The 19730-nt window shown below is 29.7% G+C and overlaps 2 protein-coding genes across 2 annotated transcripts; one reads left to right on the top strand and one right to left on the bottom strand.

The window, feature by feature from the left end:
• Positions 1-149: 149 nt before the first annotated feature.
• LOC122499802 (NFU1 iron-sulfur cluster scaffold homolog, mitochondrial-like) lies at positions 150-3822 on the bottom strand. The gene is made up of 4 exons (XM_043608320.1): positions 3638-3822; positions 2030-2457; positions 862-965; positions 150-528 (listed from the first exon to the last, which is right to left on the bottom strand). Exons 1-4 carry the CDS (start codon positions 3721-3723, stop codon positions 304-306), a joined length of 843 nt encoding a protein of 280 aa, XP_043464255.1. The 5' UTR covers positions 3724-3822; the 3' UTR covers positions 150-303.
• Positions 3823-3904: 82 nt separating this feature from the next.
• On the top strand, positions 3905-18416 carry LOC122499801. Its single transcript, XM_043608319.1, has 6 exons — positions 3905-4574; positions 7488-7533; positions 8129-8359; positions 8801-11426; positions 12201-12432; positions 14438-18416. Exons 1-6 carry the CDS (start codon positions 4518-4520, stop codon positions 14444-14446), a joined length of 3201 nt encoding a protein of 1066 aa, XP_043464254.1. The 5' UTR covers positions 3905-4517; the 3' UTR covers positions 14447-18416.
• Positions 18417-19730: the final 1314 nt, after the last annotated feature.

Here is a 19730-nt window from a genome sequence, read left to right as displayed (position 1 = left end):
CCCGGATCTTCTTTTGTTTCAATGCCAACATAAAATTTTCGACAAATAAGTAGGAGCTATCCTAGGGACATCCTAAAAATATCCGTTAGCCAAAAGTCAATAGATATATTGTCTAATTATCAGGTAAATAAATAGCAATAACAGATTGATTAGGTTTAACAAGAATAAGATATAATTCTATTAAAATTAAAAATTATTTACATAATTGAAATAAATATTTCCTCGCTGAAGTAATTAAAACATAAAAGTCGCACTTACAAATAATGTAACTGTACACAATATACAAAATAAGTTCACTTTTTATTATTTATCTTTAGTTAGAACAGTTTCTCCAACTTTGCTTTCAAGTTTTTCAAATTCCTTTTTTGAAATTTCATCTACTTCATCTTCAACTTGCATTACGCCCATGACTTCGGGTATATAAAACTGCATCATGTTCTGCACGCCTTTTCGAAGCGTCACTACTGAACTGGGACAACTTGTGCAAGAACCTTGCATTTTCAGTTTCACGATTCCTTCTTCGAAGCCCTGACAATTGAAAACATTTGAAAATGAAAATTGAACGATTCTCAATATTATGAAGAATTATAATTTTGTACAGTACACATAAAAAAGAGGCTGATAAATCGGTTTAATAGTTTTTTTATAAAACTCAAAAGGATTTTTCACCCCACTTTACTTTACATGGTTTTCCTATTCCGTACGTGTAAAATATAGAAACTTTGATTTAAATTTTTGAGACTTAGAACTGGTGACTAGACAGGGGAATGGAACAGTGTCTACAAATGTATTAATTTTTGTAATAAAATTATCATGTGAGTATAAATAGTAAAATATAGAGATATATAAACTATTACTCACCACGAATACAATATCTCCTCCATCTTCTTGAACAGTTGGTCTAATCCGAGTGTCAAGCAGCTCTTTAATCATTTGCACGATTTCGTCATCTTCTTCATTATTTTCTGTGTGTTAAATTTAATAAATAAATAACACTTAGCACGTCCTTTACCTTTTTTCCGTAAAAGGATCATTATTTTTAATCCGCGGACATTCGGGAACAATTCTTTTTTGCAAAAATCATAGTGCTATGCAAAGTTAGCACTATGATTTTTCATTGTCCCTTTTTTATTGTTAATTATCAAAACTATTTAAATAATCGTTAGAGAACTCTAGAACTATTGCCAAAGTGCCCAGAACTCTTGTAAAATTTTTGATTTTTCAAAAAAGTAGTGCCAACTTTACATGACTAAATTTTTGTAATAAGTTTTATCTTCAGCAGTTTTTAAGTCCATAAGTTGAATTTCAAATTTGAAAATAATATTTTCTCCCTATGAAAAATTTTCTATTTTGAAAGGTTGAAACAAAAACACGTCTTTTAGACATCTTAAAGACATCTAATGTCTATAGGCAACTTGAATAGATTTTTTTTCTACTTCAAAGAGTCAATTTAGTTCCTTAATTAACGCTTATAGCTAAGACCTCTAGCTTTACATTGTATAAGTTTAAAATTTTCCCTTTCTAAACTTAATAAGGGGGTCATCTCGTGTGATTTTTATTTTTTAAAGCGTGTTTTGGGATTTTCTTTTTAATAACCATGAAAACTTAGAAATTGAAAATATTCACTATATATTCAGTATTATTTTATCAAATTCAAACTTTTGCAAGTAAAATTAAATTTGAATAGAAATATCTGAAGTTCAAGTGAAGGAAGAATTTGCAAATAATCCATCCAAATGTACTGAAACTTTCTGACCTCAGTGTATTTCTTGTTTAAAAATTAATGGCAATTCAATATTTTCGGCTCATAAGAATTTAAAATTGTTAGAATGTTAGATTATTTTGTAGAATTCAAATCTTAAGGAATAGTAATTAAAAAGAATCTTAATTTACCAGAAAGGAAAGTAGAAAGAATTCTTATTTAGTAGAATATTTATTTGTTTGAATTATTCACTTTATGGCCTTCCATATTTTGAAAAAATGGCTAAAATAATAGTGAAGAAAAAAATAAAAAAATAAAAAAACTTACCACTGCTGGCAATTGGTTGTTCTTCCGTTAAGATCGGTAAGCCACTTGCAAAGAAATCCATGATAGTAGCAAATATCTCGGGTTTTAATAAATTCCAATCTGTATCTTCGTCCACTTTTGTTACAGTTATAAAGTCAGAACCGTAAAAAACTGCTTTGACACCTTCAATGCGGAAAAGCATTTTCGCAAGAGGAGAGCATTGTGCAGTAGAAAGTGAAGGAAAATCTTTCGTCTTTCCTTTATCCAAAACAGCAACTCCCGGTAGGAATTTTAAGCTGTTTGGATTTGGTGTATCCTGTGTTTGGATGAACATTGTTCGTCTTTGAACGTTGTACATGTTCATATTATTTCGCTTAACATGTTGAAAAAGTTGAGTATTTTCATCTTGATGATGAGTGTGGAACGTGCAATTATAATTACCCAAAGGCCTGCAAAGTAAATAATTATCCTTAGAAATTAAATACACAAGGTTTCTATTTCAGATTATATTGCTCTCATTGATAAGTCGAATGACATTCTATCTAAGAGGACATGTAAAATGATTAAAAATTGGACGAACAAATTTTAAAATTCAAGCTAAGGTCATAAAAATTATAACTGGACGACTTGATGGGCAAAAATTTTAAAAAGTTGAGCCAATCTCGAAAAAAATTATCACGAAAGGATTTTGCAAAAAAATTTGTTTGTTCATATAATAACATGAACAAACAAATTTATTGAAAATTTTGAACGTATCTAATTAAAAAATTAATTTCTCCAAAACTTATTGATCGATTTTGATGGTTCAAGTGGCATTTTATTTGTCTTGAAATGAAGTATAACTGACATTATTTTCAGACTAAAATATTTTATTTTAGTGCAAAAAGCAATACTTGGAAAAAGTTTTTTCAGCTGTTAGGATTCCTGCTAAGACTTTAGAATACAAGTTTATAGGTTATGAAAACTACAATAATTCTTCTCAACAATTTTTTTGGTTAAATTCTCCTTCCCTATTTCAAATAAGACTTTTTTAAACTAAAATCGATCAATGAATAAGACAAGAATATGTAAAGTTTATGACTCATTAGAACTTTCTCAAAAAATAATTTATGTCAAATGGAATGGCTTTTGAGAAATAAAATTTCATGCAAATACATATTATTAAAAAATCCGTTCAAGACAAATTAACCACTTAGTGTGGCAGCTCTAACTATATGGAGTTGCAACCAAGTAATAATTATTTCAGGTTAACTTAAAATAATACCTTTCACTACTTAGGATATTTGTGTGAATCATTATTATATTAACATTTTAAACATATAAGCATCATACCCAAATTATATATGTTTATTGTAATTCAGAATATGATTTAATGCTCTTTGGTAAAAAGAATAATTTATTTACAAGACAAATGGTTCATACCCTACCGCAGTTGAATTTTCAATAATTAATCTTTTGATACTTTGTAGTGCAATTTTTATAAAAATATATATAATTTTTACAAAAAGTTATTAATGTCAGCGTCAGAATTAATTAATTAAAGGGTAATTGTAAATAATGTTTTAGACGCAATATTATTGTTTACCATTTTTAACCAGAACACATAAAATGTCATTTGCTTGTACTTACTTGGAGAATAAACAAAAAAAACGTAATTTTCTTAATACGAGTCGTTGAGATAAAATATATTTCGTTGAAAGAATTAATGCATCCATAGTTTTAAATTGTTTTATATGTAATTCATACAAATTTAAAAAATGTCAACAATATAGATAAACTTAAGGTGCTTGTCATAGAGTGCATTTACACCTCGGTCGATAGAAAAAAAAAATTGTTGGAAAAATCACACTCACCTGTAAAGGTGTTTCTACAATAGTTTTGCGTTGCGCTTTGTAACTAGACCATGAGTGCAAAAGAGGTAGGTAGATATTGTTGTTCTTTTCACTCTCATGATATTCTGCTATCGGTCGACGTATTCTGCTCACATGGGATCGCACCCTAACAACGCAGAACATGAGTTAGACAAGGACAGACATATATTTGTGTCCTTTCTTATTTCAGGCGTCGAATTCGTTCGCGAACGACTTTTTGTGCAGTCCCATGAAAACGTTTTTAACGCAAAACGCTGCCATGGGATTCCACCCTTTCCCTTGATGAAAAAATGTTGTAGAAAGCCCTTAAAACTGCTAACTTTCAATAAATCTGATGCACGTGAAAAGTTCTTGAGCAATTTTTTCATGGGCCAATTTGGTTGAGATTTTGACACTTGATTCTACCTTCTACACGATTTTTCAATTTATGTAGAAACCGGTATTGTTGAGTGTCATTAGCGAACTGTGTTGTTATTTAATAATGAAGTTTTCAAATAGACAAAATAAAAACTACAGACTTTAGTAACCTGCAAAAACTTGAGTCCCTGCAGCTGTTGGACTGATTTTTTAATTTCAGCCTCTGCAAACAAAATGTTTTAGCATTTTTCACTCAACTAGACTGCAGATTACGAACTACAATGGTGGATAATAGCTGCATAATCGAGGGAAATGTCAAATTTCGAGATGGAAAGAAGGTTAGTTATCTTATTGGCCATAAATCTATCTATGAATCGTCTCGATACTAAAAATAATTCACCCATTTACTGTTTGTGAATAACCAATGAACTAATATTAACTGGCATTTATAACTACTTACAATCAACTGCATGCTTTATATACGATAACACGACAATTCGTCCGACTGAAATATCAAATAATTCCTTCGTCTAATTAAATGTGTTGGTATAACAGTCGCGGACTAAATAGTTTCCAGCTAAACACGTGACACACAATTGTGTTTAGAAATTTAATTAAACACCAATAATTCCAATCACAATTTAAATATATTTCATCTCCGTCTATAAAGTATTTGTTTCCCCTTTTATACATCGAGAATTACCTAAACAAATCCATAATTTGCTTCTTTTTCGGTTTCTATGTATTTTTTACTATTAAAATTTTTAAAATAGAAGATTCTACGAGAATTCATTTATTTAAATACAAAAATAAATAATTTAAATTGAATGTTTTTTAAAATTGAATTCTCATAAAGAGTTTTATCCTCAAATTTTTAAATAATTGAATTCTTTTGACTAATTTAAAAAAAATTTTTAAGAATAATTACATTTTTCGAGAAATTCAATTAAACATTGTATTAAAAATAATTGAAATCCTGCTTTATTATTTATGCAAATAATTAAATTCTTGCGAAAAATTGAATTAAAATTTTCAAAAATAATTAAATTCCAATGAAAAATTCTCAGAAATTCAATTATTTTGAAAATCTTAATAAAATTCTTTTAAAAGTTTTGATAAAACTTTTTTCGTAGGATAAGATTCAATTATTTTTTAAATTTTAAAGAAATTCGTTGAAAGAATCCAATTATTGTTAAGAATTTTGATTTTCTATTTACTGAAATAAAAATTTTTAGTTAAGGAGATTCAAAGAGATCGTTGGATAGCTATTGCCCTAAACTTCAATTTATTTGAAGTAAGATTTTGTTTCAGTTTAAATAAACAATTTTAAGACCGATTTTTTAGAATGATAATTTTGTGACGGAAAAAAATTTGTATTCATGAATGTAATGAAACTGGAGTTACCAATGTTTTTCAACGAAAAAATTAAAAAAAAAATTTTTCTAAAAAGTTCATTAGATAGTATATATTTAATTTTGAGTTTAATTTAATATTTAAATTACACTTTATTTACATATAATTTGTAAAGGAGAAGGGTCGATAAGGCCTGTTTTCGGCCCCATGAAATTTTCATTTAAATGCTAGAAATACATTTTTCACCAAAGAAAAATGATAATTTTGATGATTGGAGGTTAAATGAGAGTGTTTAGAGCATATTAACCCCTAAATAATAAGGGTTTTGTATTAAAAACAAATCAAAGATAGGAAAAAAAAATTTTTCAATTAAGAATTAATTGGCTTGAAACTCGTTACTCGGGGGTTTTTGGAGTCGCTGATTACGAATTTAATATTAGTTTTTCAAAATTCAAAATGGCGAATCCAAAATGACAGCCGAATTTTTAAAAAAATTAATTAATTGGCTTGAAAATCTGATTTTGAAAAACTGACATCGGAATCGTATCAGCGACCCTACAAACTCCCGAGTAACGATTTTTAAGATAATTAATTAATTTTTTAAGAAAGTCATCCGCCATTTTAAAGTTTGAAAAACTAACATCAGATTTGTAATCTGCCACCCCAAAAACCCCCAAGTAACAAGTTTCAAACCAATTAATATTAAAAATTTTTTTACCAATTTTTTTATATAAAACCCTTATTATTTAGGGGTTAATATGCTTCAAAACCCCCCACTTATGACGTTGCGGCTTTTTTATTTCAAACATTTATAAAAATTCTCTCGCAAGCGGTAGCTATTTTTGTCGTTTTAGTATATAAAGAAATTCTATTTTTCATCAAGAATGTATTAAAAATTTAATAATGCTTTTTAAGTAACAATTTTATTTATAAAGAAAAACATAGCACAATTAAAAATTGTTTGTTACAAACATTTTTAATGTGTTTGAAAAGTAAATGCGAAATGAGACGAGAATTTTATCAATCTCGCCTTGTCTCGAGCATTAAAAATGCATGGAAATCACGATTTCTTGGCCTCGTTCTCAGCTGTTCTGCTTAACAAAATTTTGTTGTTGCAATTTTTTAATACACGGAGAAACCTTTAAAGTTTTTAATATATCTTGAACTGCTAGATTTAATACGTGTCCAAAACATTTGAAATGTTGGTCCTTAGAGTCGAATTCAATACCTCTTTTATACAGTATTTTTTCAAATTCCTTTAGAAATACATCATTCACAGATGCGTTGTCTACTGTGAATCACTTTATCATGAAGACTTAATTTCTTTAAAGAATTGTAAAAAGTCTCAGCAATGTCTGATCCTGCGTATTCAGAAGCAACATGATTTTCATAGTAATACGACATGCATGATAATTAGGACTGACTTAATTAAAAAAATGTTGTGTAAGTCCATCATCAAACATACTTAACGGAAGCATTTTCACTGCGATCCACTTCTCTATAAAAATAATAAAGTCTTTTTTATCTAGAATCTATGGAAAAAGAATTGATTTTAAAAATGTTTATTGATAAACAAATAAATTTTTAGTATTGTTTTTCTAGAATTACGCAGCCTTCAAACTTGCTTATTTTTTCGCTTTATCAAAGGCCAACAATATGAATGAGAGCAACGGGAATAAGAATCAATTGGCTGCCTCGCCCGTTCTATTCTATTCTTTTTATAAAAATAATTTACTTTTGAAAACCATGAGTTACACGCTATTTGTTCTTTCATGTATATCTTAATAAAATGTTAATCAATGCAAAATACTTGTGTCTCAAGGGACATTAATATTGTAATACTAGCATAAAAATATTTAATACAAAAAACGTAGTAAAATCTAACTTTATTTTTTCAGTGGAAATCACGATGGTGTGTCATGAGAAAATTGTCACCAGTGGCAGGTAAATGATTATAAAGATTTTATCTTAACTAATAAAATGTGGTCTTGCGTGCAATAAGAGGATACTGGACAAAATAAAAATGGCGCATACCTCCTTATTGCACATAAGTTTTTAACGCTATAACTACCGATAGTATACAGCTGTTTAGTAGCCTATTTTTGTATTTTTATATTTTTTATTAAAAATATTTAGAGCGATGACATTTTTTCACTTTCATTTTCTTGTCGTGTATAAAATGTCTACCAAATGCCAAAAGATTTTACAATGAAACAATGAAACTAAAAAAATCAGAAATACTAAATAATCTCAAAACCTTATTAAATTTAATATTTATTTGGTTTTATTAAATGAAATTATTATTAGGCATATTTATATTTTTAATATGTTTAGAATATAGATATAGATAACTGCAATAGTGTCAAAGAGGCCTCTTTTCATGCGGACGCACACATATATTACGCAATTCAAACAACGTAAATTGAACTGATATTGTAACTGTCTTAGATTAAACTTATTTCAAAAAATGCAATTTACAGAAAAGATTTAAATATTTTTAATAAATGATATCGGTTTGATGTTATAATTCTTATTTCAGATTGTATGCACTTACAACTTTACGGAGATAGTAAGGATAGATTCAAGAATGCACATACAAAAGCGTCATTAAGTTTACAACACTTTTTAGGCGTACAGAGTGGTTTCACTCTTGACAAAGAATCAAACACCATTGCTATAATCTGTCGAGATATAATTGTAGTTCTAGCATTTGATACAAGAGAACGCTTAATCCAGTGGCAAGTTAAAATATCAAATAATTTAGGAGAAGGTATGTTAATAACTGTTTTTAGAGATACATATTTCATTTTGTGTTTTAAGCACTTACAAGTTTTGTTATGTACGTTCTTTCCTCAGGTTAAATCGCGGCGCGAACTGTATTTGTTTAATGATTATAAAAACTTTTGATTGTAATAACCGTAATTTTAAATCCTCAAAAAATATATTTAGCCGAATTTAAAAAGTTTAAAATACCTCAACTAAAAACTTGTGTGAAAAAAAATACAGTTTTTCGCTTGTTTTCTGGGCATTTTGCACTTGGGTTGCAATGTGTTACAATAGCACTATAAGGACATTGTATCTCTTGATGTTCGTTTCCTCCTAAATTTTTTCTGAAATGATAGGTTCCTTTTAAATAACCAAAGTGCACGTATTATTTATACTATTTGAAATTGGGAATATTTTTACATTAAATTAGTTGTACCTATTTCAGACCGCCAGTTTTTGGTGCTCATTTCCACTGCTGCATCTAAAGGGAAAATAAGCAACGGTCCAGCACATCTTCGTGTGCAGAATTACAGATTTTGTATTACAGTTGGCATTCCGCCTAGACTCGTGGGGATTTGGAAAATCGTCCATCTCCGAAAATATGGAGTTGTTGATGGCCGATTTTGTTTTGAGGGCGGCTCACGATGCGATCGTGGCGAAGGACTTCACGTCCTAATCACTGATCAAGGCGACGAGATAGTAAAAACATTTCAATTAGCTGTGGAAGGAAAACTACCGAGTCGAAAAAAGAATGGACGTGATCAAGCTTCGCAAGAAAGTCCTCGCAGTCAATTTTCAAGATCAGAAACAAGAGTCAGCGACTGTGTTCCATCAGCGTCCTATGTGTCTAATTATCATGAAAAATATTACGAAAGCAGTAAGAATGACAGTTCATCTTTCTGGTTCTCTTCCGACAGACATCAAGAAATAGAATCGGAGGAAAACTTCAGCAGCCGAGATTCGATTTCTACCTCGGAAATGACTGAACAGCCAAATGATTGGCAAAGGTATTCCTTCTCCCGCCAAGGAAGTTCTAAGTTAGAAAGATGTGCAAGCTGCATAGGAAAACTCGGAACAATATCAAAATCCTCAACGTCCGTAACAACTGTGGAACCATCTTCTGGGCTTCAACATAGTAATTTAAGTCACGTGACACATAGAGCACTCGACGGCTTGTCACTTTCGTCCTACAGCAGTAGCAGCCACGAGAGTGATTACTCAGTGTCACAAAGAGATGGAACTTTCCAGCAAATGGAGTGCTGTTGTTCGCAGACTAAACTCGAGCAAACTCCACCAGTTTGTCTTCCTCTCAAGAGTCCCGCAGTACCTCCAAGGCCACCAAAGTCGAGAAACGAAATGACAAATGCTGCCAAATTGAAAAAACCACCTATGCCACTTCCAAACACTGCGCAAATTTGCACTTGTCGCCAGAAGAATGTGGTCCGCAAAAACGATCTTTCTATCGGTCCCTATAACAATTACGACATTCCCAAACCTATACTTGTTCATCGTGCGATTCCGAGTCAAGCAGAACCACAAAATCAATATTACGACACACCGAGAAAAATAAAAGAATCATTGCCAAATGAGTATTCCAATTATGATATGCCACATTTACCACAAGCCGTGATGTTACAACGATGTGGCTGTCCCACGAAGTTGTCTCAGTCGACACGACCTTCCGCCTGTCCCTGCCAAAACGTCCTCAGTTGGGCTGGCTTCGTGTTGCCCTACTGCCGCAGAGGAGCTGGAATCGAACCTACTGGAGTCACCGTTCAACCCATCCGTCTCTCAGGAGAAGGTAAAATGCCGGTGGTCAACGCTAATGGAGGAGTTAATTTCTTCCCCGAAAATCTCTCAGGCTTCAGCCACAAAGAAGAATGTGACAAAAATTCTCAAGCTAATTATGAGAATATTGGAACCATTATTGATACGCAACCAAACGCGAATACCCCCAATTATGTCAATATTAACTTTAATTCTTCAAATCACTATGAAAATAGTAAGGATCTTATATTGAAAACTGGAATTTCGAAAAACGAATGGAAACAAATTTCCACTGACTTAGAAATGCAAAAAGAGGGTAATAAAGAGAAGAATGTATGCTCAAAGAAAGGGGAACCTGATTATCTCGAGGTGGAAGCGAAGAAAGTTTGTAAAAATTCATCTTCTAGCTATTTACCGATGCAGCCTGCACATGTTTGTTCAAAGCAAATGTTATCCAGACTCGTTAGCGGTGTCAAAAGTTCAAGCAATCCTACTTTGTCAAGTACATCTTCCGCAGAAGGAATCAAAAAGAGATCCGACTCTGAGTATCGAGTTCCAGGACCCACGGTCTTGTCTAGTCCCTGTTTTACAAGACGTTTAATTGACGTCAATAAAAATAAAGAAAGTATTTTACTTAGAAAGCGATCTTATTCAGAGGAAGCTGCTCGTTTTGTTGACGAGGAAAAGTCAAATTCAACAATTTGTGATTGCACAAAAGATTCGAGTAAGAAAATCTCTCTCAACGCGGAGGATTCTGTTAATAAAGTAGAAAAAGCGTTTTTGAATCAGCTTTCATTTCAATTGTCATCAACTGGGTCTTGCATTAAAATTCGAAGATCTTCCTCCGTTCCATCAAAGGCGGGTCACAGTCGAGATTCTTCCAGCAGTAATGATTCTGGTGTGTTCACTGGATCTGCCACTAATAGGAATAATGAATTTCTAGACTTCGATTATGCGTCCGTTCCAACTTCAACACCCTTGAAAAGAAGACAATCTACACTTCTTGCAAAGTCAGCACGGCCGGGATGCTTTTACAACAGTTTGCCCAGAAAGTCAAAAACAAATGATCTACTAAAAGAAATTAATTTTCAGTTTCAAAAAATCAAGGTGCCTGCCAAATCATCGTCTGCGGAATCAGATATTCCTTCTAAAGAGACCAAAAGATTTACTAATTCTGATGAGATCCCTATAAATAGATGCCCCGATTCGCGAAGCACAAGTAGTGGCACATCTGATATGTCTGATTACATTGAGACGTTGTCTCTCTCATCTCATTCTTCAACAGAAACACCAGACTGTCTTCGGTGAGTATTATTCTATTTAAGATATTTCTCCCGATTGTACTGTTATGTTTAAAAGTCTCGCGTACACGAAAAGAAAAATATAGAAGATACAGGTATAATTTAGGTTATATTACCCATATAATATTGCTGGAATAGAAACAGCCCAACAGTTATATTTCAACCATACCATTAGAACTAGCCGAAAATTTCTAAAGCGCACTAACCTCTTAACCAGATTTCACATTAGCATGAAGTAATATGACATTAGTTTCGTTCGCTCACAAAAGAGGTGCGTGTGATTCAGACATACAGATTACAAATTATAGGTTAAGTGTTTCTCATTTTTAAATTTCTCATTTAACCTAACTATTGAGGTAAAATTATCATTTGGTTTCTCAAAACTTGACAGAAATTCATAAACATAACCAAATTCCTAACATACCGAAATCATTTCTTTCAGTGTAATTATGAGATGTATTAATGAACTTGTTTAATCGCTTTAATCTTAAAAACTTTTTCAATTATAATAATGATCTGTACACCACCCTTAGCAATTATCAATACTTGAAGTTCATTTAAATACAACCGCGTAAGCACAAATGATCATTTTATCTGGAAATGTAGACTTACATCAATAAGAATACGACTTTGAAGTTGTCTCGTCATTCTGTATTTAACAAAGAAGAACCTAACAGTCCGCTAAATAGGGTTTTCTGATGCATTCAGATTCTTTAATGCTGATACTTTCTTTATTTATCTTACATTAATATTCATATATATCTCTTTTGTATTTAGTCATGAAAGCAGAGGTATAGCAACAACTTTACGTCCTCGGAATGGCAAAGAATATTGTAAAATTGATCGCAGTATTTTGTTAGACTCTGAACGCAATGCAAATTCAGCTTTGTCGAATTATGCAAATATCGCCTCAGTTGAAGAAAAAAGTGAGTCACCATCGCCAGGCTACATGAGCAGTTCACCATTTGAGCGTCAGTCTTTAACAAAAGAACATTTTCTGTTTTCCAAGGTGAGACAAATTATTTACAATTACATACTGAATTTATTTACTTAGTCAATTTTTAATTTTTATCTTTCTTTCCGCCCTAGGATAAAGTGTCTGTTAGTTAACTGACAGAATAAAGTAATCAGGAGGTTAAATTTAGTTAAACTGCTGGTCAACCCAAAAGGGTTGATCCACGTAAAAAATACAAGTGCCAGTTAACTATCTAGCAGATAAATAACAAAAACTAGGGAATTCTAGTACTTTTTGTATTAGAATTGACACTCTGTCAGCACTGACGCTAAAAAGATGATGCTTAGATTGACCAAGTTGATGCACATAATTATATAGATTTGTTTATTTGATAAAATAATTCTTTCATTTCATACTATTTTTATTACAATTCTTAAATAAATACATTGAAATCCACATAATTATTATTTTTATATTATTTTGTAAAAATGTTTGGAAAGTTATTTTTAATAAATAATAATTATTCATTATTTCATTCATTATTTGGTTACAATACAATTATTGTATTGTAACCAAATAAATACATAGCAATTGAAATAAATATTTACTTTATTTAATTTTTATTGCTTTTTCCTTCTTTCTCTTTTTTCTTTTTCTAAAAAAATTTGTTGTAAATAAATAAATTCATTGAAATGTATGTATTTATTTATATAGTTTTTATTTTTGTTCTCATAATTAATTTCAAAACATGCATAAAATATTTTTAAATAAATGTATTCATTGTAAATAAATTGAAATTCAAATAAGTTAAAATCTTTATATTATTATTCTTTTTGTTGTTTTTTTAATAATGAGAAAATGAATAACGACAAATTTAAATAATTTTCTGTTTTCAAATTATTCATCATAGTTTATGAATTGTTTAATAATTAATTTCAAAGCTTTCACCGAAGATAAAAAAAATTAAAGCAATAAATTTAAATTCAAATGGTTCTTTATTTAATAATTAGTGTTTGTAGGTTTTGTTGTTTTTTGTTAATAATTCATTTCTAACTTATCGTAAAGACTTTTTTTATAAATGTGTATTGTAAGTAAATTTAACATCCAAAAACTTTTTAAACGTCGAATGTGACCAGATCCACGATATCTTCAAAATTAATATCGTGAATACTGCTTTCTTCCATCATTGTTACTTTTTCAAAATACTATAACACTGTGACATTCACACTTGTCACGTGAAACACATCAAAATTGGCACTCTAACCTCATATTTGTGTTAATCTGACAGTTAAATACATTATTGGGTATTTCGACCGGCAGATAGGTAACCCTAAGATAAGACGCGTTTTATCTGACAGTTAGCACTATTTAGAAGTGGATCAAGACTACAAAATTTTATCCGTTAGATAAATTTATCCAGAACTGTTATCTGGAAGTGGATCAACTGGCCATTAGTAAGATAAAGACTTAATTAATAAGATTTAAGGCTGAAACAAAGATGTTACAGCTTTAAAAAATTCCATTAAGAATTGACAAATAACAGGAACGTGTAATAAGAAAGTTGCAAGAGTTCAGGGGGCATACCGTATGACGATCGTTTCTTTCGAATTTTATTTTCAAGAACCATGCAAATTTAGAACTTTAAAATTTTTATCATATATCCAGTAACATTTTAACAACAAATTAAAATTTTTGCAAACTATACAGCCAGCTGACTGACGTTTATTTTATATTGAGGTGTTGTGCGAACTATCATTTAACAAATTTTTAATCGGGAGGAAGTGATTGGAAATATTTTTGTTTTTTACATATTTGTACGACTGACGCTGCCGAACCCACCGACGGTAGGGCAGCTGTGTTCACGAAATGACCGACCAAAATTAGAAATGATATTTGATCACAACTTCACATTATTACATAATATGTATATATTTATTTAGTGTACATATATTGTTTAAAACGTTGAACGAAGGAAATATTTCAATATAATATAAGATGAGATATAAGACTTAGAAATTTCTTCTTCTTTACTTGATTACAAATTATTTAATTATTACAGGAATCTTGAATATTTAAGGGTAACTACTGATGCAACCCATTCATCTCAAGTTCCTAGGAATCCCAAGTATAACGGATAGGAGGGTAAATATAAAAGTGAAATTTGATAACTGAAGTTATTCCAACTACCTACACTATATGCAAGTGTCTTGAAAAGACAAAATCGATTGTTTTTACTTTTAATGCAGAAGTTTGTTTTCTGTCTGTTGCATCTAAAGATGTGAATGTAAAAGCAATGTCTTCTTGTAAATGATTTATTTAAACTGAAATCAGTTTTTATGCACATTAAATGTCGCACAAATACTTATGCTTTATTTATCTTGCATATCATCTTATAATTAAATTATAGTTGAAATGAAGTCAATAATCAAACACTTTTTACAACGATTTCAAAATTTTCTAAAATATGCTCAATACAAATTATAATATTAATATACTAATAATATTACATGATGTACTATAAAAATTCTCTCTCTGTCTCTCGATAAAGAAATTATATTCTTTGCAATGTAGTACAAATATTTCTCTTTTCAAGTGTCGCTTAACTTACATGAGCAAATTTTTTTTTCATGTCTATTAAACTATTAAAATATCTAGGGGTATATGGAAGTCTGTGAGAAGGGAACTGAATAGTTCAAAGTTTCAAGTAGCAGGAACAGTTTTAAGAATTAACTTGATTATAATTTCAAGTTGGATAAAATGGGATAAAGATTGAAAAATATTTGTCTATCTATCTGTAAAACTTGAATGCTGATACGTATCGACAAAGGAATAGTATAAGGGGATGTATGTCCAATAAAATAAATCAATGGCCTGGGTAATTGAATCAATATTAGACTTGCCGGATCGACACAGCACTGCCCAAACTTATCCAAATTGTCACTAATTGAAGTCTAAGAACGGTAAAATTGTTACGAATTACAAAAATGCAATAAAAAATGGACTTTTTTCAAAATCTTGAGTCGATGTAACCCCTTAATTCGCAACACTTTAAAAATTCCATAAATTGGACAATACGTATCCGCCTAAATTCACGCGTATCTCCTTATAGAACCCAGCCCCTCAATTACATCTCATTATGAAACAATCAAAATAAAACTTTAGTAAACAAGCCTTAAAGGTTTTAAACATTAAATTATTTTTTAATTCTAATCTACGAAGAAATTACAATTTACTCAAGGAGTAGAAAACTAAATTGTAGAAGCTTAAATTTATGGCAAATATATAGCAACATAGAAACCACTGCCAAGTTTTAATATCTCTGCATATAATTATTTTTTATCATATTATCATGATACTAATGAACTGCATCCTCATAGAGATAAAAATTTTTATCCTGTGAACTAAAACTTTCTAAAGTGTTAGTTTCTTATTTTTCAAATTCATAGAACTCCATAATTTAACAAAATTTTATTATTTTTATTATTTTCAAGTTTCAGAACATTTTACAAAAGGTAGAAGTTCAAGTTATGTTCAAAGTTTTTTAATTATTAAATTTCATATCGCAAAAGTATTAATCTAGTATTTTCTTATTAAAAGGACTAAAAAATAAAATTTGAATATGCTTTGCCTTGAATATTCATGAAAGGCAATATTATAATTTTAAACGATGATATTATTGCTCATGTAAACGACTCTCGAAAAGTGTTTTAATTCTAGGTTTCTAGCAAAACATTTAAAATTGTAGGATTATTAATAAAATTTGTACCTCAGTATAATGTAGGCCTATCTAAATATAAATAATTTCTAAAGTTTGATAATATTAATTTTTCCCATAAGGAATGTATTTACAAACCTAGAAAAGATTTTAATTAAAATATAAGACTGAAGAATGGTCTAAAATGATTGGATGTCTGAAACGTAATGTCCAGCAGTAAGACGTCGTATATCTGCAGGAAACTAGAATTATGTAAAATTAAAAATAAATAGTTTGGTAGATGAAAGAATATACAGTCACATTGATAATTTTTTAGCTATTTATATTTCCGTACAATTGTACATATTTATTTTCATCTATTTTAATTTTAACAGTTTTATTAACTTTATTAATTTTATTAAAACAAATGTTTTGTTTATTATGGAATATTATCCGTTTATGTAACATGGACGGATGCTGTATGAGCGGAAAGACTAACATTTCAATATTATATTCTTTAAGACTACCAACTGCTTTCCAGTGAATTTCACATCTTTGAATTGTATTACTTTTTCGCTTTCCTTTTAGAAAAATTGTACTTATTATTGGTTAACATTTTGTAATTATTATTTATAAATAGGTTTATTAGACCATGTTTATGAAAATTGAGATATAAAACCTATCTATAAACAGTAATTTTAACATTTTTTACTTTCAATTTTCAATAATTGCAGTTAATACTGTGTTTCCCCTTATACATTTGTCCTTTAAGGCAAATTTAATCATTTTATATAATGTTACTGATTGTATTCTTATTTTGCAAGATAATCAAATGAAATTTACAAATTCAAAGAAAGCATTTTTAATGCGCACACAACGAATGCCGAATTTAAATAATTATTACATTTTTTATATATTGTCAGATATTTTTCATTGTTAAAAAATATCAATAAATTGTAGTTGGATAATAAGTGAATTGCAACATATTAAAAATTTACAATTGACATTTAAAATACAAAGTATGAAAATGACAAAGATGTAATGCCAAAACGTTTAACAGTAATTTATACAAGAAGCCAGAATCCTTTTATACTATGTACTGCTAAATCAAATACCATTTCAAATATTTGAATGTACTAATTAAACACTTTTTAATATTTTTCCTTTTCGTTTGTCAAAAGTAAAGGAAATTTAATAATAGTTGAAGAAAAAACATACTCCACGACAACATTTTTATATTATACTGTTAACACTTTTTAAAATAAAAAAATGAAATATTTATGTTTCGACGAAGCTTACAACGACAAAGACAAAATAAGGATTCTGGAAAATAATTTTACACTAAATTATGATAATATTAATTTATGTTCTTTATAGAAATATATGAATACACATTTCTATTGGGAGATCCACGGCCTGCAACCAAAAACATAATTCAAAGCTCAAGAGTATTTTTAATTTACTAAAATGTTCCATTTCTGGGTCATAATGCAGTATGTTGAGTTAGGTTTATAAATGTAACTTTTTAAAGGACCCCGCAAGAAATACATCAAACAGATGTATGAGGCCATGATATTTCAACATTTGGCAGAGCTCCTTACGAAATGACATTTCAACTTCTTTGGATAAATATGAAAAATTAATATTATTTATTTATTGACGGGACAAATCCTTTCGTTCAAATGGCACCCCTAAATTCTAAATTTAAAATTGCAGTTACATTCTTAAACTAGTACTCAAGTAATTAAGATATGGAGAGAAAGGCATAGTAGAAACCTTCTCTCCGTGTAGGGCTATTCGATGCCGAATCTTCCATTGGAATGTTTTCGCAAGTTTTTTAAAATACATTGTGCGAACTGGGAAGTGACCCTTGAAATATCTCTTGATCTTTGCGTAATGTTCTTGGTTATATTTTTAATGCATTTACAGCAGATTAGTTACTTGTAATAGAGCGCGTGTATTTTATAATCTTAATCTACATCTTTCACTGAAAAAACAAAAAGGGAATATGCTTGGAGAAACTAGGCCATTTTTTAATTTAGAAAAGTGTTGCTCTTTTTGAAGCATATTCCTTATTAGTTTTCTTAGTGTTCGAAAAATAGCATTTTTTATGTAAAGTGAATATGCTTAACATTTTAGAGGTAATGCGTGAATTAGATTTGTTTAAAGTTTTGTAATATTTATATAAACATTTCTAGTGAACAATCTCCAAATATTTGCAATTCTTCAATTATGAATCATACGAAAAAGTATTTCTTCTCACCAGAAGAATATAATACGAGAGAAAAAGCATTCTAGTCAGAGGTTAAGTACTGTAGTCATAATATATTTTTATTGTGAAAAAGTTTTTGCATATTTATTTGAATAAAATTTAATAGTAAGCATACTTGTATTCCTGCACTGAAAAAAAAGTGCTGTTGTATCAAATATCTCCATGCTATTGAATTCCCCGTCATTGATTCAATGACACATTTATTAATCGAAAAGTATATTGCTTAAAATGAAAAAATGAAACTGTTTAAATTAAAAGTACGGTACTGTAGAATTAATGATATTGTGCAAATTGTTTCTATAGTTCATCTATATATAGCAACAGAATAATTTATTGCTTCTTTGACATTATTCATTTGAAGCATCTAATAGGTAAATTTGAAGAAAATGCGTGTAAATTTAAATCAAATGAAAAATTGTTTGCTCTAAAGAAGCGCGCTCTGAAAACGAAAGCATATGCTTTCGTTTCAATGAGTGGTGCTATTGCGGACTGCCTATAGCATATGCTATAAAATTAAGAACACTATGTTTTGAGACATTGACAGGTACTAAATTTATTGAAATACTTACCCACATATATTTATATGTTTATTAAACCTGTCGTTTTTGAGATTCCAATATAAAAAAGTATTATTTAAATTCTTTTAATTAATTAATGACTAGTTAAATATAAATTCCCTATATAAATTCCCTTATATACGCGAAAAATCTCGAGCACGGTATTTAACCACAAAGTAAGTGCCCAACGTTGAGAAGCGGATGTATTACATTGCAGCGCGGCGGTTCTCGTCTATCACGGAAGTTAAGCGTCGTTGGTCGCGGTTACTAAATGGATGGGTGACCGCTTGGGAATAGCCGTATTTTTCTGACTAAAAAAGATAAGTGTGTTTGAATGTGTATGTGTGTGTGTGTTTAGCCGTTGGAAAAAATGAAAATAATAATAAAGATGTATATGTTAGTGTGAAAAATTGAAAAAAAGATGTGTATAAAAACAAAAAGTGTTGTGTTAAAGGTGTGAGAATTAATTATAGTATATAAAAAACATGTGAACAAAAATTCCCTTTTTTCAATTTATCGTTGGTATATATTTAACCACATAAAAGAATTGAATTAACAGTATGGTGTTATTCAATCGATAGCAACAACTAAAAAAATTAAGAGTACAAATTTTTGAATCATAAAAATGATGCTTTTAAATTTAAAAGTTATAGTCATTGACTCAAAAGCATATACTGTTAAATTAAAAAATTTTGTTTATTGATTCAAAAGGATTCACCTTCGAATTAACATAGTATGCTGTCAATTTGAGAAATATGCTTTTGTTTCAAAGAAAGTGATACTATCGAATCATTAGAATCGGTGCTTTCAAAACAACAGCATATACGTT

The sequence above is a fragment of the Leptopilina heterotoma genome, unplaced genomic scaffold, assembly GCF_015476425.1.
Source record: "Leptopilina heterotoma isolate Lh14 unplaced genomic scaffold, ASM1547642v1 Lhet_177, whole genome shotgun sequence".
Lineage (NCBI taxonomy): Eukaryota > Metazoa > Arthropoda > Insecta > Hymenoptera > Figitidae > Leptopilina > Leptopilina heterotoma.
Note: the sequence above shows the minus strand (reverse complement) of the source record. Positions and strands in the feature narration are given on the sequence as shown.

Bases quoted from the DNA above. Each gene is read 5' to 3' on its own strand.
- LOC122499802 (XM_043608320.1), bottom strand. From the start codon at position 3,723: ATGGATGCATTAATTCTTTCAACGAAATATATTTTATCTCAACGACTC. The intron at 966-2,029 runs GTAAGTTTTTTT...TTTAACACACAG, and splicing joins ACAACCAATTGCCAGCAGTG to AAAATAATGAAGAAGATGAC. The intron at 529-861 runs GTGAGTAATAGT...TTCAATTGTCAG, and splicing joins GAGGAGATATTGTATTCGTG to GGCTTCGAAGAAGGAATCGT.
- LOC122499801 (XM_043608319.1), top strand. From the start codon at position 4,518: ATGGTGGATAATAGCTGCATAATCGAGGGAAATGTCAAATTTCGAGAT. The intron at 4,575-7,487 runs GTTAGTTATCTT...TTATTTTTTCAG, and splicing joins AATTTCGAGATGGAAAGAAG to TGGAAATCACGATGGTGTGT. The intron at 11,427-12,200 runs GTGAGTATTATT...TTTTGTATTTAG, and splicing joins GAAACACCAGACTGTCTTCG to TCATGAAAGCAGAGGTATAG.